The 23,503-nt window shown below is 57.0% G+C and overlaps 9 protein-coding genes across 9 annotated transcripts; 6 read left to right on the top strand and 3 right to left on the bottom strand.

The window, feature by feature from the left end:
* Positions 1 to 701: 701 nt before the first annotated feature.
* FA10DRAFT_249039 (hypothetical protein) lies at positions 702 to 3,145 on the bottom strand. The gene is made up of 5 exons (XM_025519514.1): positions 2,889 to 3,145; positions 2,343 to 2,814; positions 1,449 to 2,290; positions 899 to 1,387; positions 702 to 823 (listed from the first exon to the last, which is right to left on the bottom strand). Exons 1-4 carry the CDS (start codon positions 3,019 to 3,021, stop codon positions 930 to 932), a joined length of 1,905 nt encoding a protein of 634 aa, XP_025381533.1. The 5' UTR covers positions 3,022 to 3,145; the 3' UTR covers positions 702 to 823; positions 899 to 929.
* Positions 3,146 to 3,291: 146 nt separating this feature from the next.
* Positions 3,292 to 4,633, top strand: FA10DRAFT_264876 (hypothetical protein). The gene is made up of 5 exons (XM_025520823.1): positions 3,292 to 3,753; positions 3,819 to 3,948; positions 4,011 to 4,098; positions 4,178 to 4,284; positions 4,352 to 4,633. Exons 1-5 carry the CDS (start codon positions 3,665 to 3,667, stop codon positions 4,622 to 4,624), a joined length of 687 nt encoding a protein of 228 aa, XP_025381532.1. The 5' UTR covers positions 3,292 to 3,664; the 3' UTR covers positions 4,625 to 4,633.
* A 109-nt stretch (positions 4,634 to 4,742) lies between these two features.
* Positions 4,743 to 5,887, top strand: FA10DRAFT_249036 (putative RRP45-exosome complex exonuclease). Its single transcript, XM_025519513.1, has 2 exons — positions 4,743 to 5,166; positions 5,233 to 5,887. The coding sequence occupies exons 1-2, from the start codon at positions 4,771 to 4,773 to the stop codon at positions 5,842 to 5,844; spliced, it is 1,008 nt and encodes a 335-aa protein (XP_025381531.1). The 5' UTR covers positions 4,743 to 4,770; the 3' UTR covers positions 5,845 to 5,887.
* Positions 5,888 to 6,054: 167 nt separating this feature from the next.
* FA10DRAFT_264874 (large subunit of L-aminoadipate-semialdehyde dehydrogenase) lies at positions 6,055 to 11,077 on the top strand. The gene is made up of 2 exons (XM_025520822.1): positions 6,055 to 10,536; positions 10,598 to 11,077. Exons 1-2 carry the CDS (start codon positions 6,081 to 6,083, stop codon positions 10,906 to 10,908), a joined length of 4,767 nt encoding a protein of 1,588 aa, XP_025381530.1. The 5' UTR covers positions 6,055 to 6,080; the 3' UTR covers positions 10,909 to 11,077.
* Positions 11,078 to 11,149: 72 nt separating this feature from the next.
* Positions 11,150 to 14,563, top strand: FA10DRAFT_299613 (pseudouridine synthase). Its single transcript, XM_025524745.1, has 5 exons — positions 11,150 to 11,255; positions 11,314 to 12,408; positions 12,471 to 12,853; positions 12,925 to 13,481; positions 13,539 to 14,563. The coding sequence occupies exons 1-5, from the start codon at positions 11,191 to 11,193 to the stop codon at positions 14,505 to 14,507; spliced, it is 3,069 nt and encodes a 1,022-aa protein (XP_025381529.1). The 5' UTR covers positions 11,150 to 11,190; the 3' UTR covers positions 14,508 to 14,563.
* Positions 14,564 to 14,954: 391 nt separating this feature from the next.
* Positions 14,955 to 17,043, top strand: FA10DRAFT_264872 (kinase-like protein). Its single transcript, XM_025520821.1, has 4 exons — positions 14,955 to 15,448; positions 15,502 to 15,785; positions 15,845 to 16,018; positions 16,078 to 17,043. Exons 1-4 carry the CDS (start codon positions 15,034 to 15,036, stop codon positions 16,813 to 16,815), a joined length of 1,611 nt encoding a protein of 536 aa, XP_025381528.1. The 5' UTR covers positions 14,955 to 15,033; the 3' UTR covers positions 16,816 to 17,043.
* FA10DRAFT_46217 (putative general amino acid permease) lies at positions 16,978 to 19,140 on the bottom strand. The gene is made up of 4 exons (XM_025525501.1): positions 18,783 to 19,140; positions 18,630 to 18,709; positions 18,445 to 18,557; positions 16,978 to 18,378 (listed from the first exon to the last, which is right to left on the bottom strand). The coding sequence occupies exons 1-4, from the start codon at positions 18,976 to 18,978 to the stop codon at positions 17,115 to 17,117; spliced, it is 1,653 nt and encodes a 550-aa protein (XP_025381527.1). The 5' UTR covers positions 18,979 to 19,140; the 3' UTR covers positions 16,978 to 17,114.
* Positions 19,141 to 20,055: 915 nt separating this feature from the next.
* On the top strand, positions 20,056 to 21,141 carry FA10DRAFT_46208 (hypothetical protein). Its single transcript, XM_025525500.1, has 2 exons — positions 20,056 to 20,441; positions 20,520 to 21,141. Exons 1-2 carry the CDS (start codon positions 20,141 to 20,143, stop codon positions 20,762 to 20,764), a joined length of 546 nt encoding a protein of 181 aa, XP_025381526.1. The 5' UTR covers positions 20,056 to 20,140; the 3' UTR covers positions 20,765 to 21,141.
* Positions 20,739 to 23,382, bottom strand: FA10DRAFT_238280 (AAA-domain-containing protein). The gene is made up of 3 exons (XM_025519135.1): positions 22,543 to 23,382; positions 21,570 to 22,477; positions 20,739 to 21,510 (listed from the first exon to the last, which is right to left on the bottom strand). Exons 1-3 carry the CDS (start codon positions 23,327 to 23,329, stop codon positions 20,827 to 20,829), a joined length of 2,379 nt encoding a protein of 792 aa, XP_025381525.1. The 5' UTR covers positions 23,330 to 23,382; the 3' UTR covers positions 20,739 to 20,826.
* Between the last annotated feature and the right edge of the window lie 121 nt (positions 23,383 to 23,503).

Genomic DNA, 23,503 nt, shown 5'->3' with positions numbered 1-23,503 from the left:
ATCAGCACTTGATGACGCTGACTCCTGTCAACAAAGCAAAACGTAATGGTAAATGGGACGGGACAAGTCCTGTAGCATCAGAGGGTTTACACACTTGGTAGTAACTAATCGCATGTCAGGCTGCTCCACTGCCTGACTTCCAGCTCAGCAACGGCTTCGTTTGAGATGCTGCATAATTCATACCGCCCAGCGCCCGCCTATTCGCGCTTCGAATTCGGCTGCGGTGTGTGACAAGGCTCGCGGAGGCTCGCAAGAGGGAGGCGCAAACGTCGCAATCCCGGCGTCGGAGACGGAGTGGGCGCAAAGGTGAAAACAATGTATCGCCCGTCGGTCCTCGTCACAATGAGACCGCGTGACAAAAGTATTGTCACCCGTTTCATACCGCCGTCACCATTCTTCGATACCATTCCATCGGCGTAAAGGTACTTCGCCTGGGTGGTCTTCGTCTGGCAAGTTGGCACGAGGACCCGAATTGAAGCTGGAACAATGCCACCGAATCGTCGCCTATTTCGAGGCTGGCTGGTCCTACGCCGAGATCAGTGAGAAGGAGAAGGTAGCCAAGACCACCGTTGGACGCATCATCCGTCGATGGCAACGCGGCGAGCAGCTCGAACCGAAGCCACGGTCCGGACGACCTCGACGTTTATAAGGGCAGCACCCCGACGAAGTCGACGGCGCACTGCGTTTCAGAATCAATCTTTATGCGATAGTGGGAAGGGTCACCAAGTGCGCTCTTCCGGGTCCTCGAAGGGTGGGAACGGGGTTGAACGCCCCCCCTACGCTGGGCGTCGACAAAACTTCTGCAAATTTCTCAATCACCCTTCTAGATAAACAACACTTTGCATAAATGACGGCTCTCCTCGTCATTGTCATTATCAGAACCATGCCATTCGCTCACAGGGAATCACATCACTTTTACAATACGGAGACTACCAGCCAAAGTGTTCCGACAAAACCTTGAGTTCCGATATTTGGTCCAACCTGCCTTTGAGAAGATCGAGCTGCATGTTCGCAGCCTCGGCACGCACTACCTCTGACATGCTGTGAGGTCCACACACGAGGATGGCTGCCCGTTTCTTTGTCCGGTTATTTTCGCCACCGCTTCTGCTGATGCCTTTCACAAACTCTTGAACCTCGAAGGCGACGTTTGCTCGACGGTTACTTCGCTCCACTATGAGGCCATCTCCGTCACATCCTTCGTGAGCCTGCTGTGGGCGTGGCTCTGCCAATGAAAACGTCTTGTCCACTTCGCCATCTTCTTCCCCTTGAGGTCCAATGGGCGACGCTTCTGTCCCGCTCCGGCTTATATGAATCGTAAGCTGGAGTGACTGCGGTGGTATGATGGCCTGGGCAGCTTCAAACTGGTCCTTAACCCACTCGATGCATTCTAGATGATCCCACTTCAGTCAGTAATATGTCCAGTGCTGTCCAACGACCTCCTATCTCACCTTCATCCTTGACCGACCAAAAGACACTCAACTTCTTCTGACCTCTTTCCGTCCTGGTGCGGTGCCACTGCCACGCAAAGTCCAAGAGAGAGGCCACGACAAAGGTGATGCCACTGCCGCCAGCAACCATGAGGACCTCGTCAAAATCGGCCGCGCTAGCGCTGACGCCGTAGGGTCCGTCGACGACGACGGGAACCGTGATGGTCGAGTGCTCCGAGCGCAGGCCCATTGTCTCTTCCTCATCGCCTGGTTCCTTTCCTTCTGTGAGCCCACAGTCAAGAGCTCGCTGATAGAGCGTGGCTGTCAAGCCAGATCTCTGCCTGGCCATGAGCACCATCGTGCTGGGCGTTGTGCCATTTGGGCTGGCCAAGCTGACGATGGTGAAAGGGTGGTTGGACAGCGGTCGAATGGTGGGGAAGCGCAGGAAGACGTGCTGGCCAGGCGACCACGCGGCGGTCGTGTCGAGACGAATTCTAGTGATGCCACCGGGCACCGCCTCGAGCTGCGCGTGGCAAACGAGAAAGGTGGGCGAATTGTTGAGGGAGCGAATGATGCGCAAGAAAGCTGAGAGGCCGTAAAGGGCTGCGGCGCCCCAGAGATAACGCCAGCTCGTCAGTTCCATCTGACAGTGGATGAACATGAATGCGAGAAAGACGAGGGCGACGATGACGTGGACCGTGACCCAAAGGGTGTAGCTCCAGTTACGCAGGCTGCGAAAGCTCGAGAATACGAGAAAGAAGAGCATAGCAAAGGCGACGGTGCCCGTGATGTTGATCGACTCGGCAAAGTAGTACTCCTTAAGTCCAGCTACACCACCCTCATGCAGAGGCTGGTACATGAAGCTGTTTCCGTTCGTTAAGCTTCATTTCGGCAATAATAATCCAGAACACTCACGGGATGGTGTGCACTGTGGCCAGAAAGAGCACGAATCGAGAAGCCCACTGGTGAAAGACTTGCAAGCGCTCGTGGCTGGAGCCAGTGAGCATGGCGATGAAGTTGACCTTGCTTCCAAGCGCAAAGACAAAAGGAATAAGACCGAGAGCCATCATTCCACTCCGCAGTGCTAGAGGTGGACTTCCATACGTCGAGTCGGTGCGGTAATAGGGCTTGATGATGAACGCCCAGATAGTGAAGCCCGCCATGAATGCCGTAAGAAAGATGAAGACGCCGAGAACCGGCAGCCGGACATCAATTGCCCGTCTGAGAAACGTTTCTCTTCTCGAGGCCCTCCGCTGCTGACGGCTTGGCAAGATTGGCTTGTATGCGAAATAGCGCGACAAGGCGAGAAACGATCTTGGAAGGGACAAGAAACGGCGAGCGAGAGCGTGAAGGGCAGCCAAGGCTATCAAGGCAAAGCAGGTGTAGGCTTTGTTGGGACACCATGTAAAGGTAAGCACTCTTCTGAGCGATGTTCCATTGTTCCTGAGTCCGTCTACCCACCCATTGCACGAGCATACTTGGCCTGACCGGCCCAGGGGTCGGCCTTTGTGTTTCCTGGGTCATTTGGATCTAGCGAGGTCGGATTATGGCCCTCATGTCTAGGCAACAACCATAGCGAGTAAGAACTCTCCATGATACGTTGTTAGCAACAAGGACGTGCAGAGATGGCGGTGATGAGGATGATGATGGAGACTGCAGTGTTCAGCAAAAGCCCGCCAAAGCTTTTGTTCCTCAGCCTTTCCGCGCGCTGAATGCACCGACCGCTTTTGCACCGCTCCTCTCCGTCCTCCGCCGCCTAAGTAGTAGAGCAGGCTTTGAATTACACCAAAAAAAGGCGCCGAACAAGCCACAAAAACGCGCTGAAAAAGCGGCGGGCGTGAGCTAGACCTGCGGTCCAAGAGCAGACCCCAGAAACTCAAATCTAGAAGCAGAAGAAAAGGCGCCGAGGATCAATTTCACAGGGCAGTAGCTAGCACTGGTCAAGGCAAGCCGAATGAAAGCCAGGGTGGTAGTAGTGCAGTCGTGCGATAGGGACGACTTTGTTCCTGGAATGCTCTAGATTGCCTATTCTGATCTGGCCAAGGAAAAAAAGGGCCCGCGAGCGAGGAACAGAGGTCGTTTTCAGTCAGGGGCGGGTCCGGAATTGGTCAGTACCTCGTTTACTCCTTCCTTTGGCAAGACCGGACAATATAAAGGGGAAAGACGGCTTTCGGCTCCCCTTTTCCCCAGGCACCAACGTCATTCTGATCACGATTTTCACCTCCTCTCCTATCGATATGCAGGCGTCACTAATTTCGCTCGTCGCTCTTGCGGCCCTACCAGCTGCTGTGAGCGCCCATTTCCAGCTGCAGCTTCCTAAGTCTCGGTAGGTGTTCCCGTCTGGCGAAACATTCTTTGCGATCGTCGTTGACCTGATCTCACTGGCCACAGAGGCTTTGACGAGGACATCGAGAACGAGGCGCCCTGCGGCGGCTTCAACGCGTCGGCGACGCGGGCACCGTGGTACTACCAGAAAGGTCCTATCCAGATCAACTCGGAGCATGATACAGCCACCGTCAACGTAAGTCAAGGTTGATGCAGGCTGGTTTTGCGCTTGTGTCTTCTACCTTGTCACTGCCCCAGATCTACGTGTCGTACGACAGCAACCCAACGACGCTTACAAGCTTCACCAGCAATGCACTGAAGACAGACGTCAAGATCACAGGAGAAGGTGCGGGCCTCTTTTCAGGTCGAAGGCAATTTGACACCATGAATTCCTTTTCTGACTTCAAGACTTTGAATTTAACTAGGCGAGTTCTGCTTCAACAACAATGTTGCTGGCACCCAAGCAACGAACGGGGTCAATGCTACCCTCATGGTCGAGTATATCAGCACAGTTCACGGGCATTTGTACCAGGCGAGTCTTTAAGGGGCTCTCGTGCGCTCACACATCTTCAAGCTGACGATTTTTACTGCTTTGTTAGTGCTCCGATGTGACCTTCTCCTCGAACCAGACGCTCAACGAGGGCATCACCTGCACCGACGCCCTTACGGCCACCAAGAATCTCAACGATGCCGCCGTTCAGGCTGCGGGTGGCGAGACGTCCAACTCATCGTCATCAAACACGTCCAACACCACCACGTCATCGGGGAGTACCAGCAGCCATCATGACGGTGCCATTGCATTCCATTCTGACCTGCTCGTTCTGTTGAGTGTCACCGTGGGCGCAGCCTGCCTTGGCCTAGCTGTCCTGTAGTCTAGTCCCTCCAAAAAAGCCAAATGAACGCGATCAGTCTTATTCTCCACGTGTGTTTTATGGAGGCCGGTCCTTCTTTCTTTTTTTGGGTGAATACGAAGTCTTGTTCTTCTCGAGAAGCCGACAAAGGAGAGACAAAACAGAGGATGCCGCTCCCGGGAACCCTGTTGGAGCCATCGCTGACGGAGGTTGACTTTGTCAAATCTTCTCTGCTTTCCTCCATCCGGCCAGATGGTCGCTCCTTTCTCGAGTCCCGGCCTCTCAGTGTCGCCTTTTCTTCAGAGCTAGGCTGGGTCGAGGTGAAGCTCGGTCAGACGAGGGTGCTGGCGACGACATATGCCTCTTTGGTCGCCCCACGCAGCGACAGACCCTATGAAGGCATCCTCGAGCTGAGGGCAGAGGTGCAGCCCATGGCTGGCGTGCAGTTCGAGAGAAACAGGACTGGCGAGGAGGAGGTCCTCTTTGAGCGAGCGCTGGACAAGGCGGTGAGGCGAAGCGAATGTCTGGATCGGGAGGGGCTCTGCGTCGTTGCCGGCCAGAAGGTGAGGGCGGTCTCATCAGCTCGTCGCTTTCTGTTCCCCATGCTGACGCCGCGCTTCTCTTTCCAGGTGTGGTCGGTGGTGGTGACTGTCCACCTCCTCAGTGCGCAAGGATCGGCTCTCGACGCAGCCGTGCTCGCCAGCATCCTCTCTCTCCGGCACTTTCGAAGGCCGGACGTCTCGATCGAATCCGACACTGGTGCAGGGTCGACTACTTCAGCATCGAGAAAGGCTGCATCAACGACAAAGCCCCGTGTCATTGTCCACGACGTCTCGGAGCGCGTCCCGATTCCGCTAGCCTTGCATCATCACCCGCTGGCGGTCTCCTTTGCCATTTTCGACAAGGCTCACATGGCCTCTGCCGTCGTGTCGGGGGTGGGTGGCAAGACGTCGACGGCCGCAACTACTGCGCCACAGGAGGGCGGTGATGAGCTAGAAAACATCATCATCCTCGTGGACCCCACTCCGCTGGAGACGACGCTGTGCACGAGCAAGATGTACGTGGTGGCCAACGTCCAGGGAGAGATATGCGTGCTGGACAAGGCAGGAGGAAGGCCGCTGGGTGAGGGCGTGCTGCAGAGGGTCACTGAGATTGCCAGACGGAGAGTCAAGGAGCTGGCAGCAGTGATGGAGGCGGAGCTTCAAAGGGACGCCAGAGACCGGGTCCTCGAGGTGCGGTGATGTTCATGTCTGGTCACTTGTTGTACTTTTACGCAATTTCATTCCTTCTCTCTTTCTCTGTGCCTTTATCTTTTCATTCTCTGCCCACTCTCAGGAACCTGAGGAGCATGGTGCCGGTCTCTGGAAGAAGACGAAGTGGAGACACGTGACTTTGACACTTTCTTCTCGCGCGAGTCAGACCGGGGGAGAAAGGAAGACCCGGACTTGTAAAGACAGAGGCAAGGAGACACACCACCATGGCGCAACCAGACGAAAAGGAGGCGCGGCTGCAGCGATGGGTCGGCAGGCTGCAGAGCCTTCCCAGCATCGCGCTGCCGACAGACTATCCTAGACCGACGACTTCGCAGGTGGTCCAGGCGCTCTCGTCTCTGCACCTCTCTTCGCGCACACGCACTGCTCTCGTCCAGCTGGGCATTCACCACGATGTCGAGCACGGCCATGGGGATGAGGAGGAAGACGAAGAAGAAGACGACGAGGGACGGAGCGACGAGAACGGGCATTCGAGCGTACCATCACCCTTCCACCTCCTCTTGGCCGCTTTTGTCACTGTACTCCATCGCTACACCGGCGACACTGACATTGTTGTGGGCTCTTCCTCGCCCATCACGGGCGAGCCCTTGCTGCTGAGGATCCCCATTGAGCCGGGTGACCCCTTCTGGCAGATTGTCAGGCGGATCCAGGCCGTCGAAAAGGAGGCGGCCGACGATATCGCTAGCTACGAGGACATCGTCGATCGACTCGAGGCAATCAAGAAGGAAAAGGAGGAAAAGGGAAGCTCTTCGGCGCCGAGCGCACCCATCTTCCGTGTACGATTCTTTGACGAGCTGGGAAGCCGGCAGCGAAACTTTGTGCAGAGCACTAGCTTGACGACGGACCTGACAATCTTTGTTGCGAAGCCTGGCGCAAAGATTGGAGCCAGCGAGGGAGACGGTGCCGCCGATGCGTTGGGATCGTCGGTCACTAGCGAGGGAACGGTCAAAGGTTCGACGTCCTCGTCGGCCTCTCGGTCTGCTCTGGTGCCCGACATCTCGCTCTACTCGTCGTACAACGCCCTCATCTTTTCGGCAGACAGGGTCAAGCTGCTCCTTGCGCACATCTCCCACGTCGTCATCGCGGCCTCTTCGAACCCAACAGCGCTCGTCGGCAGCATCGGGCTGCGGACGAAGGCAGAAGATGCAGCGCTGCCCGACCCCAGGACCGATCTGGACTTTTGTGGCTGGCAGGGCAGCATCACAAGCATCTTTGAGCGGAATGCAAAGGCGCATCCGGACCGTCGCTGCATCGTCGAGAGCCTTCCCCAAGAGGACGCGCGGGCGATCTCCATGCCACCGCCTGCGAGCCGAGTGCGTCAGATTTCCTACCACCAGCTCGACGAGGCTAGCAATGTGCTGGCCCACCACTTGCTCCAATCCGGTCTGCAGCGAGAGGAAGTCGTGACTGTGTATGCGTACCGAGGTGCAGATCTCGTCGTGGCCGTTTTGGGAACCCTCAAGGCTGGAGGCACCTTTAGCGTCATCGATCCTGCCTACCCTCCAAGCAGGCAGACCATCTACCTGCAAGTGGCCAAGCCGCGTGCCCTTGTCGTCCTTGCAAAGGCGGGCAAGCTGCACCCCACTGTGCGCAAGTGCATCCAGGACGAGCTTGAGATCCGAACCGAGGTGCCCGCCCTGGAGCTCCTTGACGACGCCTCCAAGGTTCGTGGTGGCTCGCACCAAGAAAGAGGCGCCGACGTTCTGCAAGGGCAACAAGCACTGGCATCGCAGAGCACAAATGTCATCCTCGGTCCCGACAGCATCGGCACCCTCTCCTTTACCTCCGGCTCGACCGGCATCCCCAAGGGCGTGCGAGGTCGCCACCACTCTCTGACCCATTTCTTCCCCTGGATGGGGACTCGCTTCGACCTCGACGCTTCCTCGCGCTTCACCATGCTCAGCGGCATCGCTCACGACCCCATCCAGCGCGACATCTTTACGCCGCTCTTCTTTGGTGCTGAGCTGCATGTGCCGACAGCAGACGACATTGGCACTCCTGGCAGGCTAGCCGAGTGGATGGCCGCCACGCAGGCCACCGTCACACACCTGACTCCGGCCATGGGTCAGCTCCTCTCGGCCCAAGCGACGGCCCTGATTCCTACGCTAAGGAACGCATTCTTTGTGGGCGACGTCCTGACCAAGAGGGACTGCACTAGATTGCAAGCGCTCGCCGCCAATGTCCGCATCATCAACATGTACGGCACCACCGAGACGCAGCGTGCTGTCAGCTACTTTGAGATCCCTGCCATCAGTGACCGAGCCACTTTCCTGGCCACACAAAAGGACATCATGCCTGCCGGCCAGGGCATGAAGGATGTCCAACTGCTCGTCGTGAACCGGCACGAGCGAACGGCGACATGCGCCGTGGGCGAAGTAGGCGAGATCTATGTCCGCTCAGGCGGTCTCGCCGAGGGCTACCTCGGCCCACCGGAAGTGACTGCGGAGAAGTTTGTCGCCAATTTCCTGGAAAAGGATGACACCAAGTTCAGCGACACACTCGTCGGTCGGCCAGAAGCGCAGTTCTGGAAGGGCATCCGCGACCGCATGTACAGGACTGGCGACCTGGGAAGATACCTGCCCGATGGCACAGTCGAATGCACGGGCCGTGCCGACGACCAGGTCAAGATTCGAGGCTTCCGAATCGAGCTGGGCGAGATTGACACGCACCTGTCGAGGCACGCTTACGTTCGCGAAAACGTGACGCTGGTCCGTCGTGACAAGGACGAAGAGAAGGTCCTCGTCTCGTACTTTGTCCCCAGTTCCAGTGCTGCAGAGTTGGAGTACAGCGAGAGCAGTGATGGAGAAGCAGGGTCCTCGGCCAATGCATCGACGGGCTCGAGCAACAAGGACCTTGTCAGGGGCATGCGTCGCTACCGCAACCTGATCAAGGACATCCGCGACCATCTCAAGAAGAAGCTGCCGGCATACTCGGTCCCGACGCTCTTCGTGCCCCTGGGCAAGATGCCGCTCAACCCCAATGGCAAGATCGACAAGCCTGCTCTTCCCTTCCCAGACACAGCCGTGGCCAGCGCTGCCCTCATGTCATCTTCGTCGAGCAAGCGAAGGCAGGCTGCGGGGGCTGCAATAGTCAATGGCGGCTCAACAAAGGGCGACGCCAATTCTGCATCGGCCCGAGATGCGACGCCAACGGAGCAGGCGGTGGCCGATCTGTTCGCCTCCCTCCTACCGTCGTGTCCCAGGCCTGTTCCCTTTGACGAGTCCTTCTTTGACCTTGGCGGGCATTCCATCCTTGCCACTCGGCTCGTCTTCTCGATGCGCAAGACATTCGTCGTCAATGTGCCCCTGGGCATCGTCTTCGAGAGCCCTACCGTCGAGGGTCTCGCTAAGGAAGTCGAACGGCTGCGCCATGCAGACTTGAACATTGGCGCGGAGCCTGTGACCAACTCCACGAATGCGGACTTGGCTGCAAAGGCCAATGCGGCTCCCAACGGTCCGCAAGAGCACGCGCAGGCTGTCGTGGGAGAAGACGACTACGACAGAGATGTCGATGCGCTCGGCCGAACATTGCCCGAATCATTCATCAGCTCTGGCGCGCTCTCCAACATCGCATCCAATTCCAGCTCCTCTGCTCAGCAGCAGCAGCAACAGAAGCGCACGGTGCTTCTGACGGGTGCCACTGGCTTCTTGGGTGCCTTTGTCCTTCGCGATCTTCTGTCTCTGCGGCAGAAGGAGGTGGGCCGCGTCATTGCTCATGTGCGAGCAAAGGACTCGGCGTCGGGCCTCGCCAGGCTTCGCGAGGGCGGGACGGCAAGGAGCTGCTGGGATGAGGCATGGGTCGAAGAGGGCCGTTTGGAAGTCATTGTGGGTGATTTGGCAGAAGAGAGACTGGGTCTCAAGGAGCGGGAATGGGTCAGGCTCGCGCAAGAGGTCGACGTCATTGTCCACAACGGCGCTCTGGTCCACTGGGTGTACCCATACAGTAAGCTTCGTGCGCCCAACGTCTTGTCGACAGTGGCCTGCATCAACCTGTGCGCCACGGGCAAGCCGAAGACGTTTACCTTGGTCTCCTCGACGTCGGCTCTTGATACGGAGCACTACGTCCGACTTTCAGATGCTCTGGTCCATCAGCGGAGCACCGATGCGACTCAGCAAGGGCAGCAGCAGCCGCTTCTTGGCGTGCCAGAGACTGACACGCTCCAGGGCAGTGCTCGGGGTCTCAAGTCTGGCTATGGTCAGTCTAAATACGTGGCCGAGCGGCTGGTCATGGTGTGCGCGTCGCGAGGCTTGCGTGCCTCCATCATCCGTCCCGGCTACGTCGTCGGCGATAGCGAGAGTGCCGTCACAAACACAGACGACTTCATCTGGCGACTTGTCAAGGGTTCTACCCAGCTCGGTCTCATTCCTGACATGTGGAACTCAATTAACATGGTCCCGGTCGATCATGTCGCCAGAATCGCAAGCTTGGCCGCCCTGGACACGGCAACGCAGAAGCCACTCCGCGAGACGGGAGGCGCCAGGGTATACCACGTCACAGGTCACCCAGAGATTAGACTCAACGACGTCCTCGAGGCCCTGGCCACCTATGGCTGGAAGATCAGCAAGGGAGAGTACGTCCAGTGGCGCGCTCGCCTCGAGGACCACGTCATGGCTGGCGGCGGTGGCGAAGAGACCAATGCGCTATTCCCTCTTCTCCACTTCGGTGAGTATTTTGGATGCTCTTGTTGCGGCTGAGAATGGCACTTACTGTTCTTGCGACTCAGTCCTCGACGATCTGCCCACATCTACCAAATCGGCCGAGCTCGATGACCGGCACACTGAGGCGCTCCTCGACGCCCACGGCGAAAGCAGCAAGGCGGGCGTTGTCGCAGGTGTCGACGAGGCTCTGGTCGGCACCTACCTCTCCTGGCTTGTCGCGGTTGGTTTCCTCGACAAACCGACCGTCCAGGCGGGCGAGCCCACATCGTTGAACGAGCAGCAGCAACAGCCAGACCGGCCAGCCGTCAAGCCGTTGCCTGCGCTCAAGGGTGATGGTGTCGGCCTGAGAGCGATTGGGAGAGGTTCTGCCCACTAGCTTCGGTCTGGTTTCCTGTTAGCGCTATAGAGACAAGTTAGACAGTGAAGTTATTGCAAGAATGTTGATAATGGTAGAGTTAGAGCGCTGTGCACCTTTGCTCGCATGCTTAGTGTCGTTTCTGCTCTCGGCGGCAGTCCGTCGTAGTGATGGGCATTTGAATTCCGACTTCCGATGAACCACTTTTTTTTCTCCGTTTCTTCTTTCCCAAATAGTGCTTCGAGTGAATCAACCGTCTTCTGCTGCTTCTGTTGCAAGGGTGGGCCAGAGAAGGAAAACACGATGGCGGACGCTGTCACACAGGACAAGATGGCGGGGCCTTCCCTGCGGAAGGAGGAACCATACTGGTACGTTTCAGGTCTTCCGAGCGTGGTGCCAGTGGCCCTTGCTGATCTGCTCGGCCAGGCATGACTACCACACGTTTGCCAAGATGCGATGGCTCAACCGCCAGCTCATCGAAGTCTTTGTCACTGAATTTCGCGACCGAACGAGCGAGTATTACAACTGGGCCATTCGCAAGGGGCTGTGCAACGTAAATGGCCGGACGGTGGACCCGCGATACGTTGTCCAGGATGGTGACGAGCTCTACAATCGGGTACACAGGCACGAGCCGGCCGTGACCACGGAGCCCATCAAGATTCTGCACAGGGATGATGCCTCAGGCAGGCTCGTTATTGTAAAACCAGGAAGCATACCCGTCCATGCCGCGGGGCGATATTACAAGCTGACGCTGCTGCACATGATCCGATCGGACCTGGGCATCGACACAGTCTACACGTCCAACCGGCTCGATCGCCTGACCTCGGGCATCATGGTCTGCTCGACAAACAAGGAGTCGGCGACAAAGATGAGCAACGACTTTGCTGTGGGCCGCGTCCGAAAGGCGTACGTCTGTCGGGTCAAGGGGCATTTCCCAGATGGAGAAGTCGTGTGCAAGGAGCCGCTATTGAGGTGCGATCGGCAATCGGGCGTCAGTGTCGTTCACCCGCTCGGGAAGGAGAGTGAGACCATATTCAATCGACTCTCGTACGATGAGATCTCAGACACTAGTGTCGTCTACTGTCGGCCGATCACGGGTCGCACGCACCAGATTCGCGTGCATACACAGTACCTGGGTCATGCCATTCCCAATGATCCGATCTACGCCCACCCGATCTGGGCGCAGCATCCTCCGACCATTTTCAAAGATCTCCATCTGGAGCCGGGCCGATGGAAGATTGAACCGGAAAGCACACTCAATGTCTTTGGCTGCCAGGAGCTCGATGATGTGGTCGCAGCCATCAAGATGGACAAAGACGACCGCGAAGACTGGAGTCGATGGCGCGACGAGGTCATGTTTGCTGGGCTCAACGAGGAGGAGGGCTTCGAAAGAGTCAATGTTGATGGGCCCAATGGTGAGCCGGTCGCGATGCAGCGTGCAAAGAGCAAGCTCGCCGAAACGGGAGGAGGAGGGACGAAGGATGCGATGGACAAGGGGCTTTTCTGCGAGGAATGCAGCGTGTAAGTACGATTTCCCCGCTTCTGCTGCCGAGAACAAGATGCTGACGACTTGTTCAATACAGACCTCTTTTGCCGGACCCCGACCCCTCAGAACTCTACATCTATCTTCATGCGATCAAGTACGAGACAAATGACTGGAGCTACGAGGATGAGTTGCCCTGGTGGGCACGAGAAGACTGGCGAGAGGCAGCAAAGGAAATCTCGTCAGATCCAAATGCTCCCAAAGTCGTCGAAAAACCCTCACTCAACGGTCACACGTCTACGGCGGCTCCTACATCTACCGTTATCGGCTTGGCAGGAAGGGCGAGGGAGGACACATGGTCCGAGGTCGAGCTTGATGCATTGACCACTCTTGCTTCTGTTCCTGACGTCAAAGAAGAGCCGTCGACCAAAGTATCTCCATCACAAAGAAATTTCCCCGCTGTCGTCTTTGACGTCTTTGGAGGTGAGTTCCGCCACTATTGTCTTGTGACATTACTACCTTTGCTCATGCACTCGATCTTGCGCCCCACTCAGGAATGGAAGACTTTGTGATTCGAGATCTTCTTCACCTCTTTCGGGCGCACACCGATCTGAAAGAAGAAGACCTACCCGCGATACCGCCGTCGGAAAGCACCGGCCACGTTGCGATTCCTGCTGGACCAGCAGCTTGGGCGGCGTATGACCTCTACAGACGCGGACTAGTCGACTGCGCAAAGAGGGCTTACCTGAAGGTAGCCGAGGGACCCATGCCCTCGGAGATTTTGGCAAGGCTGGGACAAGAGAGGAGAGACATCGCATTGACCATGGGGAACTATCATCGAGCAAGAAAGGGCTGCGCCAAGAACGGGGATGAAAAGCCGCCGCCAGCGCAGAGACCACAGGGTCCCACAGAGGCAGAACAAGACTTTATCGACGCCTTGAAGGAGTTTTGGGATGGCTGTGAAGCGCACAGGAAGCGAGCGCTTGAGGCCTGGACTGAGCTTAAGAGAGAAAATCCGCGAGGTGGAAGATTCAGAGGTTCCGCGGATAGGACGGGATACTTGCTCCCCACTATGAACACCGTGGCTTTGGAGAAAGAAGTCGGCGACCTGGTGAGTGCCTGGCAATTTGCGGTCTTTTACCACTGCTAATTATGACATTTGTTCCAGGTATACGATTGGCTCAATGGTCCGGACAACCGTGCAAGCGATCAAGCAGACCTCCCTTGGAAGGTCGACCTGACAGAGGCCGACCTGGACATAAAGCTCAAACTCGTCTTTGACAACAGGGCCACAACTGGGCCTATCACCCCCATCTGGCGGTCAAAAGCAGAGAATCCACCTGGCACATTTCTGCTTTTGATCACCCTCGACTCACCCGACGTCATCGCTAAGCACCGAATGCCCTTGCCAAATGAGCTCATCCACGGAGGAACCGTTCTGGCGAGGTACCGGGCGTATGCCATGTGTCTTGCTCTGCCGCTCTTCAAAGCTCCTTTCAGCAGAGGTGGCGGACAAAGACTAAGACTGTGGGAGCCGTGTGTAGGGACCGGGGGTATCGCCATCGAGCTCGCCAACCAGTTGAGGAGGAAGGGGCTCGAAGCCGACATCTTCGCTAGCGATATTGAAGCGCCAGAGATCGAACGGGCGAAGCAGACTGCAAGGATCGGTGGCGTCACAAATGGTGCCAACGCGGACGAGTCTGTCAAGTTGCATCTGGAAGTGGTCGATGCAGCTGAGCCAGACGCCGTCAAACGTTTCGTGGGAAGAGAAGAGGTCGACGGGATCATTACGGATCTCCCTTGGGGAAGGAGGGTTTTGACGCACATGGCCGTCTCGAAGCTCTACCCGGCGCTCATGCAAACATTCTGCGACGTACTGAAGCCGGGTGCTTGCGCAGTTGTCATGACGGCCGAGTGCAACACGCTCAAGCGCGCCACGATGAGCTTCGAGGGAAAGCAGCGCAAAGCCGGCGAGGAGTGGTACCTTGCGCTCGAGCAAGTCGACGTGAATGGAGTGCCAAGGGAAGCGCCCCCCGAGGAAGGTGGTAAGGCCGAGAACAGTCAGCTTCTCAGATACGTGGAGTGCGGGTACGATGTTTCTCTGGCTGTCCTGAGAAAGAGGCCCCTGGTGGGATGATGAGGTGGATCTGTAATTTACATCACATTTCGTTCTTCCATTGCATTGTCACTATCATTCGCTCAAACAGAAGAGTGAGCGCAGAGCGTTCGTATTCCTTGACAAACTGTTCACTTTTATCTGCGGCCATAGAACCGTGAAAGCACCGCATCCCGTCCGATCTGCGAAGTTAAGCACGGTATCGCCTAGTCAGTACTGCGGTGGGGGACCACGCGGGAATCCTGGGTGCTGCAGTTCTTCCTTTTTTTTTCCTCTCTCTCTCTCTCCTCAGCGGAACGTTCACGGTGAGGCCAAATTTGCTTTTGGCCTCACCGTGAACACGGACTTCCTTCCTGTTTGTACTGCAAACGGCGGTCCGATGGTGTGTGTGTTCTGCTACGTCGTTTTTCCAGGTTGGACGAGGCGAATGACGAAAACAAATGACGAATATCTACACGTGACAAATCTCGAGAGAGGTTGCGCGCGTCGTGTTGCTTCTCCGTTCGTTCGAAATCACGACGCAAGAAGCCAACAGTCGACCAGCAACATGGAGGCACGCATGGTCGACTCGCGTTCGCAGTCGCCCATGGCGTACGCTTCTTCGCGTGCTGCAAGCCCTTACCCTCCTCCCGTCTCGCCCTCGGAGCACGGCCTGAGTGGGGCGGAAGAGCATGGGGAGCAGGAAGGGGATTATTCACACAAGCACCAGCCTCCTTACGCGACCTTTAGCCGGACCGTCGGCGAGAGCGGCCTGCTCATCGACATGGATGAAGAAGAGGACGAAGACGCCGAAGAGGAAGATGTGGAGGACGAAGGCCCTCCTTCGAGCGAGGAGCTGAGCAGCGAGCCTCCCCCGCAGCGAAGCGAGGGTGAGTGGGAACGTATCGATGAGGAGATCAGAGAGATGGAAGCAAGCGTCGAGGGAATCTCCAATTACGAGGTCATAGACAAGCTTGGCGAAGGTGAGCCTGGCTTTCATTTCTCTCCAGAGCTCCTCTGACATGTTTCCGTGCAGGGACCTTCTCCTCTGTATACAAGGCTGTGGACAGAGACCACTACCTGTTCGACAATTACATCTGGACTGGCAAAGTCCCCTCAGTAAATAGGAGGCGACAAAAGAGCGTCTATGTAGCCCTCAAGAGGATCTATGTGACGAGCTCACCGTCGAGAATCCTCAACGAGCTCGAGCTGATGGAAGACCTCCGCCACTGCCAACACATTGCCTATCTCATCACGGCCTTTCGGACTCATGACCAGATCATTGCTGTGATGCCATACAGCCGTCACAGTGACTTCAGGGTGAGTAGTCGCGCGCCAATTCCCGGACCTTGCCTCATCTTGCCCTTTCCTTCCAACAGGAGTACTACCGCATCATGCCACTGTCAGATCTCAAGTGCTATTTCCGTTGTCTCTTCGGAGCACTAGAGGGCGCCCACGCGCTCAATATCATACACCGAGACGTCAAACCGGCCAACTTCCTCTACGATCCTCGCAGTGGAGAGGGCACCCTCTGCGACTTTGGTCTAGCCGAGGTGGGTGGTTTGATGCTCGCTCGCAAGATCGCGACCCTGAACGTTTCCTTCTTTGCCAGCGTTTCGAGCCGCAAGAGTGGCGCGGCAAGTGCCATCACACGTGCCCCACGAAGGAGTTGCCCCATGGAAAAGTTGTCGCCAACCAGCACGTCTACAGCAGTCACATGGAGCCTGGTGGAGCGCTGTATGAAAACCGAGGCAAGTCTTCAACCGCATCCGGGGCGGCCAATCTCAAGAGGAGAGCCATGGCTCCTCCCGAAAGGATCGGGTACAACAAAGAAGACGCTCGCCCGGGAGTGAGGGCCAACCGAGCAGGCACGCGAGGCTTTCGTGCGCCTGAAGTGCTGCTCAAGTGCCAGGACCAGACGCCGGCGCTCGATATTTGGTCGGCTGGCATCATTCTCTTGGCTTTTCTGACCAAGCGCTTTCCTCTCTTCAACTCCAACGACGACATCGAGGCACTGTTGGAGCTCATGGTCGTGTTTGGGAAGAAGCGCATCAATCAGGCCGCCATTCTACACAACCGAGTCATGCACTCGACGGTGCCCCTTGCCAATGCAGATGGCTACCGCATCCCTGACTTTGTTCTCAAAATGAATCCCGCCATCCTTGACACCCCCGCTGGTCACCCCGACCCGGAGCTCTACACCCAAGAGGTCCACCAGGCCATGGACCTCGCTCGTGCCTGCCTGCAGACCGACCTAACGCGTCGTTACAACGCCCGCGAAGCCCTCAGCCATCCTTTCCTCCAGCTCGACGACGATGAAGAGGTGATGCGCAACGCGAGGGAGTTTTGATCTTTCACAATCCCCACTTTGGCTCTTCCAGCAAGGGAGGAGCAAATCGACATTGAGACATCTGTACCATTATTATCATCCTCATCATTATCGATCTGACCAACCATTCCGTACACAAGAGAAATACTCATCTTCACATAGGCTACAAGCATCACTCGTCTCTCCGAAAGTAAAGTCATCAATGTGGGTTCCATTCTCATGACATCTACCCGTTACATTCTATAAGTACACCGCGGAAAAGTTTTGGGGGGTGAGGGGAAGGGCAAGGCGATAGGGTGGGGAAGAAAAAGAGAAGAGAACTAGGAGATCCAGTTCCAGAACTTCTCCCACACGTTCTTGGGAGGCTCCTCCTCAACCTCGGCGTCCTTGATGGCCTGGACACCCGTGACGAAGTCCATGTTCTCGGCGGCGATGAACTTGCCGCCCCACTTGTAGGCGCCAAAGGCGTAGAGGACGAAGAAGAAGGGAGCGGGGAAGTAGGTCGTGACAAAGTCCGAGGGGGACCAGTTGCCCTTGAGGAAGACGGCCCAGCCAGCAAAGAGGATGACGAGCGAGGTCCAGGCGAGCGTGTACCAGCCATAGAAGCTGCCGAGCTTCGTCTTGTAAGGGAGAATGTCCGTCGAGTGGCCCTGGGCCTTCATGCCGGCGCGGAAGCGCAGGTGGACGACGGCAATGGCAGCCCAGGTGATGAGACCGCAGACCGATGTGAGGTTGGCAAAGTAGCCGAAGGCGGTGCCGGCGCCGGTGGTGACGGTCATGTAAGAGAGGAGGGAGAAGAGGATGGCGACGATCATCGAGACCCAGGGGAGACCGTAGCGGTTGGTCTTGGCAAAGAAGCGAGGAGCCTGTCCCGAGATGGCCAGACCGTAGAGGGCACGCGACGAGGTGTACATGTCCGACGAAGCGGCGCTGACGGCCGAGGTGAGCAGGCAGGCGTTGATGACCGAGGGGAGACCCTTGATGCCGGCGGCCTTGATGGCAATGACGAAGGGCGAGCGGGCGGCCGTCTTGCTCTCGGTGGTGAGCTCGGGTGCGTTGGAGGGGCAGATGACCGAGATGGCGAGTGTTCCGAGGACGTAGAAGATGAGGATTCGGTAGAAGACCTTGCGGACGGCCGAGGGGATCGTCTTCCTGGGGTTCCTCGCCTCACCAGCGGCCATGCCGACAATCTCGGTACCGATGAAGCTGAAGGCCGAGTTGATGAGGACGGACCAGAAACCGAGGAACTGGCCGAGAGAGCCGCTGATGCCGTTGTACTGCACGAAGGGGCCGGGGTTCTTCCAGAATTGGAAGCCAAGGCGGCCCTGTTTTCCGACGGCACCAACATCGATGAGGAACGAGAGGATGATGAGACCGACGATTGTGAGGATCTTGATGCTGCAGAACCAGAACTCGGCTTCACCGTAGCCGCGCGCACCAAGGAGGTTGATGGCAACGACGACGACGAGGCAGGCGGAGATGAAGATTGCGGGCGAGGCATCGGACCAGAACGAGCACAGGACGGCAGCGGCAGACAGTTCGGCGGGGAGGACGATCGTCCAGTTGTACCAGTAGTTCCAACCCCTTTTGAGAGAAGACAAGGTGTCAATCTCCGCTCGGAATGTTGTCACAGCCACCGCGTTGACTCACATTGCAAAGGAAAGGGCGGGCGAGACGAAGCGCTGCGCCAGCTTGATGTGGCCACCGGGCACGGGCAGGTACGAGAGGAATTCACCGAGGCACTGCATCATCGCATAGCAGACCTGTGCGAGTGAAGAGACGGATTGGAGTTAGAAACAAGACCCGAGGAACAGGAGTGCATGTTGCAGACGCACCGAACCCATGATGCAGTAGCCGAGCCACAGACCCAGAGGGCCACCGTGGTGCAGGGAACCAGCGGTACCGAGGAAGAGACCTGGAAGAGAGTAGATGAAATTCGGTAGTGAGTAGACAAGTCTCAGCGCCCTGTCGCGTTCGCCTAATCTCACCTGTCCCGATAACACCGCCAATACTGATCATAGCCACATGACGAGGCTTGAGGGCGTGGGCGAGGTGCTCGCCCTTGCGCTGGTCGAGCTCGTTGTATTCGCCACTGAATTCAGTGCCGCCCTGCTCAAGAGTGCCGACGTACTCCTGCTTCTCGGGCTCAAAGGCACCCTTGTAGTCGTCCTTGCTGTCAACCATTGTTGCGTGTCTCGAAGGAGGGAGGTAGGGGAGGGAGGACGGAAGGGTTGTGAGGTGGTGAGAGGGGGAGGTGAAAGCGGTGGTCAATGGCTCCCTTTTATTCCCTGCTTGCCCCCTTCAGCGGGGACTCTCATGCAGCCACCATGCTGTACTCTGACAGCCATACCCAGGGCGGGGAATGAGTGCTCAAGTGCGGACCGCAAGGTCAGGGCCAGATAAGACGGAGCTAGCCTAGTAGCAGGAACCGCAGAGTAGTCGCAAGCGCTAGTACGGGGCAGCCTGGGCCTTTCCTCCCCTCGAGCTATCTTAGCCAGGAACGGACAGCATGGGACGATTGCCGTCAAGCCACAGCACGGTACAGCGCAAGAGGAAACAAACGATGCATTCGAAACGCTCTCGAGATTGGCAGTTGAAGGCTGCTGACAGGCTTTCTAGGCCTAAAGAATATAGAAAAAAAGGCTTCTGTATTATCCGGCGGAGAAGACGCTGCTATTACGGGAAATTGGGCCGCGGGTCCTTTCGCCAGACAGATAACCACTAGTTTCTGCTCGATTTGTCTTGCGCGCGCGCCGTTCTGGCCGTGCGGGACGCGCTATCTTTAGCTTGCAGGCCTGCGAACCACTAGGGGCCTGGACCAATGAGGGCCAGAGCTCGACATTTTTCCGCCTCTTCCAAAGTTGGCGTCCCTTTCTAATAACGTCGCTTTTCGCCACAGTCGCGTGCTCCCTATCTTGTTATCAGTGGTGTACTCATGAATTCGATTCGACTCTGAGGGTAGGCGTGTTTGATACGTTATCTATCGCGCTCCATGCGAAAGCGGCCGGTCAGTGTGAATAGTGAGGCGGACCATAAATCTAGCCGCGCCGATTAAATCGCCTATCCTGTGCTGGCTTTCGTCGCCCTTTTGTCTATCCATTCCCCGAAGCTTGCTTGGGACTTAGCTGCTTAGGTTGCCAAAGAGAAAAGTGGCGCTTTCACCGAAGATCGCGAAGAAAAGGAAAGATTAATAAAAAAAAGAGATGGAGCCCAAGCCACATCATCGGGGGAGAAAAGTAAATACGGAGACTATTAACAAAGGCTGGTCAGGGTCGCGCGATACTGCCCTTCTGGCTCTGGATCTCAGGATATCTAATTCGGCATTGACGGATGCTCAAAGGGACAAATGGGGTGCCGTGGACCCCGCATGGGATACAATGCCATGTCTCGACGTCCCAGGCCCAGGCTTGTAGATGCTGAGCAGCCGACCGGCGCGCATTGCATTCGCTGCTGTCTTGTCCCATTCGCTCTATATCGGTGTATTGGTGGAGAGCTCGGTCTCATCGATCCTTCTGAATTGTACAAACAACCCTTTAGCAGCCCGTCATATTGCTGCCGACCAATCAGAAGCAGAGACTTTAGGACGTATCTGGCCATTCTCGTCTGCAGGAGACATGTGAAACTTTGTGCGGAGACCAGCGGCAGGAGTGAGATTTGCGACGTCTGACATGTTCGCATCTGAGCTCAATCTTGCGCAATAGCTCATCATCCATCATTCCGTTCAGTCCCACGATCGAAGAGCTTCCTGCCCTTCCAAGAAGCACCTTCCTCTCCTTCCAAAGGGCGCGGGCAGGCCGACGGCCAAGCTCTGGTCCCCAGTGGCATGTGGGGAGCGGAGCTTGAATCTGACCCGCGCGCGCACCAATTTCCGTGGCATCCGGCTCCGTACTTGGTCCTAGCTTCATCACAGAGAGGCAGGAAGAAAGGCACCGTTCCCCGCCTGTCCGTCTTCAGGCACATCGATCACTAATGCAGGTCCATACAATTACATGATGCCAAGGGTCAAGGTTGCTGTCCCTAGTGCTAAGATACCTACTGTGCAGGTTGTGGGCCTGACCCGTCCCCGCCAGCAGGAGCGGCAGGGGCTGCACTCGTGAGATGATCCTTGCCCATGGGCAGGCCAGAAAGACGGTGTCGCAGCCGTTCGTACTTTTGCCTCTGTGCTGGTCCAACGCTGGGCGACACTTTCGACATGGCCAGGAGGAAGTGCTGCTGTAGGACGACGACCTTGTCCGAAGCCCGAAGCAGAGAAGGATCTCTTAAAGTCTGACGTAGGGCAAGCACGCTCGCTTCCCGTGTCAGGGCCGCGAGATCAGCACCGCTAAATCCATCGAGGCGTGTGTCAAACGAGACCGCGCTCAGGTCCACATCGCCTCCCAAGGGCGTCTTCTTTGTCAATGTGCTTAGGATCTCCTGACGCTCGCCAGCAGTGGGTAGATCAACGTAAAGGAGCTTGTCGAGTCGTCCTGGTCGGCACATGGCAGGGTCGATCATATCAGGACGGTTTGTCGCGCCAATGACATACGTCTGCGCCCTCGACTCCAGGCCGTCGAGCTCCGTGAGCAGCGTATTAACGACCCGCGATGAAGACTCAGACAGTGCGTCGTCTCGTCGCGGCACCAGAGCATCGAGCTCATCGAAGAAAATGACGCAGGGCGAGGATGTTCTTGCCCTTGCGAAAACCTGTCGCACAGCCCTCTCGCTTTCTCCGACGTACTGCGATTGAAGCAAGGTCAGTCGTACTTCTGGAAAGGCGGGAAACAAGACAGCCTCACCTTGTTCAGAAGCTCGGGGCCTTTGACGCTGATAAAGTTGGCTCCCGATTCGTTGGCCACCGCCTTGGCCAACAGCGTCTTTCCACAACCCGGTGGACCCCAGAGAAGGACTCCGCCAGAGCTCGTGACACCGACACTGGCAAAGAGCTCTGGCCGCTTGATAGGCTCGACAATCGTCATTTCCAACTCCTCGCGCGTTGCCTGCAGGGCTCCAACGTCATTCCATGTGACCTCGGGCACCGTCGCAAACCCTTCTCGCTTGGATGATGGCTGAATAGATGGAAGAGCAAGCTCGAAGTCCTTGGGTGTGATCCGCAGTCGATCGAGTTGCTCGCTTGCCAAGGGACCTTGATTAGACTGAAGAAAAATGGCGATGGAACTTGACTTGAGGGAGGGAGGCAGCGCGTCGAATAGCGAAGATGAGGGCATGGCATGCGTTCGCGGTTGTTCATGCTGCTCATTGACCGCTTCTTCATCAGTCGGACCCGGCTTTCCTTCCTCAACAAGTTGCTGTTGCTGCTCATCTTCCCCTTGCTCCTCTGCGCCACCCTCCTGCATCTCGATGTCGGCCTGAGGTTGCTGTTGCTGCACTTGCGTCTCGATGGCCAGCTCGGTAAAGATTCTCTTGACCGCTCGAATACCAGCGGCGGCTGTCAGCGCCACCAGATCGGCACCCACGTAGCCGGGAGTAGCTTTTGCTAGGGCCCGTAGGTCAAAATCTCCAGATAGCCTGAGGTTGCTGCAGAGGATTCTCAAGATCTCTTCTCGTCCCGCTTCGTCGGGCACCCCCAATGCAATCTCGTGATCGAAGCGACCAGCCCGTCTCAACGCAGGATCGAGCGAATCAGGTCTATTTGTCGCACCAATGACCATGACTGGCCTTCCGTCTGTTTTGTCCCACGTCAAGTCTGGAAGCAGCTCTCGAATGTCAATACATGCGCTTGGTTCCGGACAGCTGTGAATTGAAACTCACCATCGAGACAGGTCAAGAGCTGGGCCACAATTCGACGTTCCATCTCGCGCTGCGCCGTCTCTCTCTTTGGCGTGATTGCGTCAATCTCGTCCAAGAAGAGGATGCAAGGCGCTGTCCTTGTGGCCTCCTCAAAGAGCTGTCGTAACGTCTGCTCCGACTCGCCCGAGGTGCCCGATACAATCGATGGAGCACTAACAGAAAGCAGGGGTACATTGAGATCGCCCGCTAGCGCGCTGGCCAGCATCGTCTTGCCGCATCCTGGTGGGCCATGGAGGAGCACGCCTCGCGGTGGCTTGATGCCTGTGTGCGTGTAAACTTCGGGGTGGCAGAGGGGGACAGCGATGAGCTCGAGGATCTTGTCGAGAGCGTTAGAGACACCTCCGAGATCCTTGAGCCTCGCCGTGGGTATTTGCGCGTTGCTTTCGGGCTTGGACGAGGACGCTGCCTTTCTCCGCTTCGAGCTGGACGAGGCTCCATTAGAAGAGCTGGCCGTTAGCCGCGCTTTTCGTTTCGCCAATGCCCTCCCATTCTCCGTATCTGGCTCGCCTGGCGTTGCAAGCGCCGAGTCGCTACCTCCTTCAGCAGCTGCATCTTGTGCCGCTTCGGCCTCTCGCTGTGCAGCCGCGGCCGCGGCCGATTTGGGAGGGAGGTACACGTCTCCCTGCGCAGCAGCAGCAGCTGCAGGAGCGGGAGATGGCGTCGCTTGCGGGCTCGGCGCGTTGAGGCTGATCTTTGTGGACTTCTTTGACCCGGCCTGAGCCCATGCGCCCGTGATGGCCTTGTTCATCTGCCTCTTCTCTCCCTACTTTTGCTTGGCCGCTGGGCTCTGCAGATGAAGAGGGAAGTGGAAGATCCCAAATTCTAGAGAGCAATCCAGAAAAAAAAAAAAGTTGAACCCGGCCGAGATCTAGAAAGCCTTGAAGAGCTCCACAACGACACGTGCCCAGCATTTCAAACAGAC

This window comes from Acaromyces ingoldii (genome assembly GCF_003144295.1).
Source record: "Acaromyces ingoldii strain MCA 4198 unplaced genomic scaffold FA10scaffold_1, whole genome shotgun sequence".
Classification (NCBI taxonomy): Eukaryota; Fungi; Basidiomycota; class Exobasidiomycetes; order Exobasidiales; family Cryptobasidiaceae; genus Acaromyces; species Acaromyces ingoldii.
This window is presented reverse-complemented; position numbering and strand designations above follow the sequence as displayed.

Coding starts and splice junctions, on each gene's coding strand:
- FA10DRAFT_238280 (XM_025519135.1), bottom strand. CDS start 23,329: ATGAACAAGGCCATCACGGGCGCATGGGCTCAGGCCGGGTCAAAGAAG. Junction 22,478..22,542: donor GCTCTTGACCTGTCTCGATG/GTGAGTTTCAAT, acceptor AGCTGCTTCCAG/ACTTGACGTGGGACAAAACA. Junction 21,511..21,569: donor GCCCCGAGCTTCTGAACAAG/GTGAGGCTGTCT, acceptor CTTCAATCGCAG/TACGTCGGAGAAAGCGAGAG.
- FA10DRAFT_46217 (XM_025525501.1), bottom strand. CDS start 18,978: ATGGTTGACAGCAAGGACGACTACAAGGGTGCCTTTGAGCCCGAGAAG. Junction 18,710..18,782: donor TGGCGGTGTTATCGGGACAG/GTGAGATTAGGC, acceptor ACTCTCTTCCAG/GTCTCTTCCTCGGTACCGCT. Junction 18,379..18,444: donor CCCGCCCTTTCCTTTGCAAT/GTGAGTCAACGC, acceptor TTCTCTCAAAAG/GGGTTGGAACTACTGGTACA.
- FA10DRAFT_46208 (XM_025525500.1), top strand. CDS start 20,141: ATGGGGTGCCGTGGACCCCGCATGGGATACAATGCCATGTCTCGACGT. Junction 20,442..20,519: donor TGCGGAGACCAGCGGCAGGA/GTGAGATTTGCG, acceptor CATTCCGTTCAG/TCCCACGATCGAAGAGCTTC.
- FA10DRAFT_264876 (XM_025520823.1), top strand. CDS start 3,665: ATGCAGGCGTCACTAATTTCGCTCGTCGCTCTTGCGGCCCTACCAGCT. Junction 3,754..3,818: donor CTGCAGCTTCCTAAGTCTCG/GTAGGTGTTCCC, acceptor CACTGGCCACAG/AGGCTTTGACGAGGACATCG. Junction 4,285..4,351: donor TTCACGGGCATTTGTACCAG/GCGAGTCTTTAA, acceptor CTGCTTTGTTAG/TGCTCCGATGTGACCTTCTC.
- FA10DRAFT_264874 (XM_025520822.1), top strand. CDS start 6,081: ATGGCGCAACCAGACGAAAAGGAGGCGCGGCTGCAGCGATGGGTCGGC. Junction 10,537..10,597: donor ATTCCCTCTTCTCCACTTCG/GTGAGTATTTTG, acceptor CTTGCGACTCAG/TCCTCGACGATCTGCCCACA.
- FA10DRAFT_249039 (XM_025519514.1), bottom strand. CDS start 3,021: ATGGAGAGTTCTTACTCGCTATGGTTGTTGCCTAGACATGAGGGCCAT. Junction 2,291..2,342: donor GCCACAGTGCACACCATCCC/GTGAGTGTTCTG, acceptor GAACGGAAACAG/CTTCATGTACCAGCCTCTGC. Junction 1,388..1,448: donor TTGGTCGGTCAAGGATGAAG/GTGAGATAGGAG, acceptor GGGATCATCTAG/AATGCATCGAGTGGGTTAAG.
- FA10DRAFT_264872 (XM_025520821.1), top strand. CDS start 15,034: ATGGAGGCACGCATGGTCGACTCGCGTTCGCAGTCGCCCATGGCGTAC. Junction 15,449..15,501: donor CATAGACAAGCTTGGCGAAG/GTGAGCCTGGCT, acceptor GTTTCCGTGCAG/GGACCTTCTCCTCTGTATAC. Junction 15,786..15,844: donor GCCGTCACAGTGACTTCAGG/GTGAGTAGTCGC, acceptor TCCTTCCAACAG/GAGTACTACCGCATCATGCC.
- FA10DRAFT_299613 (XM_025524745.1), top strand. CDS start 11,191: ATGGCGGACGCTGTCACACAGGACAAGATGGCGGGGCCTTCCCTGCGG. Junction 12,409..12,470: donor TTCTGCGAGGAATGCAGCGT/GTAAGTACGATT, acceptor TGTTCAATACAG/ACCTCTTTTGCCGGACCCCG. Junction 12,854..12,924: donor CGTCTTTGACGTCTTTGGAG/GTGAGTTCCGCC, acceptor CGCCCCACTCAG/GAATGGAAGACTTTGTGATT.
- FA10DRAFT_249036 (XM_025519513.1), top strand. CDS start 4,771: ATGCCGCTCCCGGGAACCCTGTTGGAGCCATCGCTGACGGAGGTTGAC. Junction 5,167..5,232: donor GCGTCGTTGCCGGCCAGAAG/GTGAGGGCGGTC, acceptor TTCTCTTTCCAG/GTGTGGTCGGTGGTGGTGAC.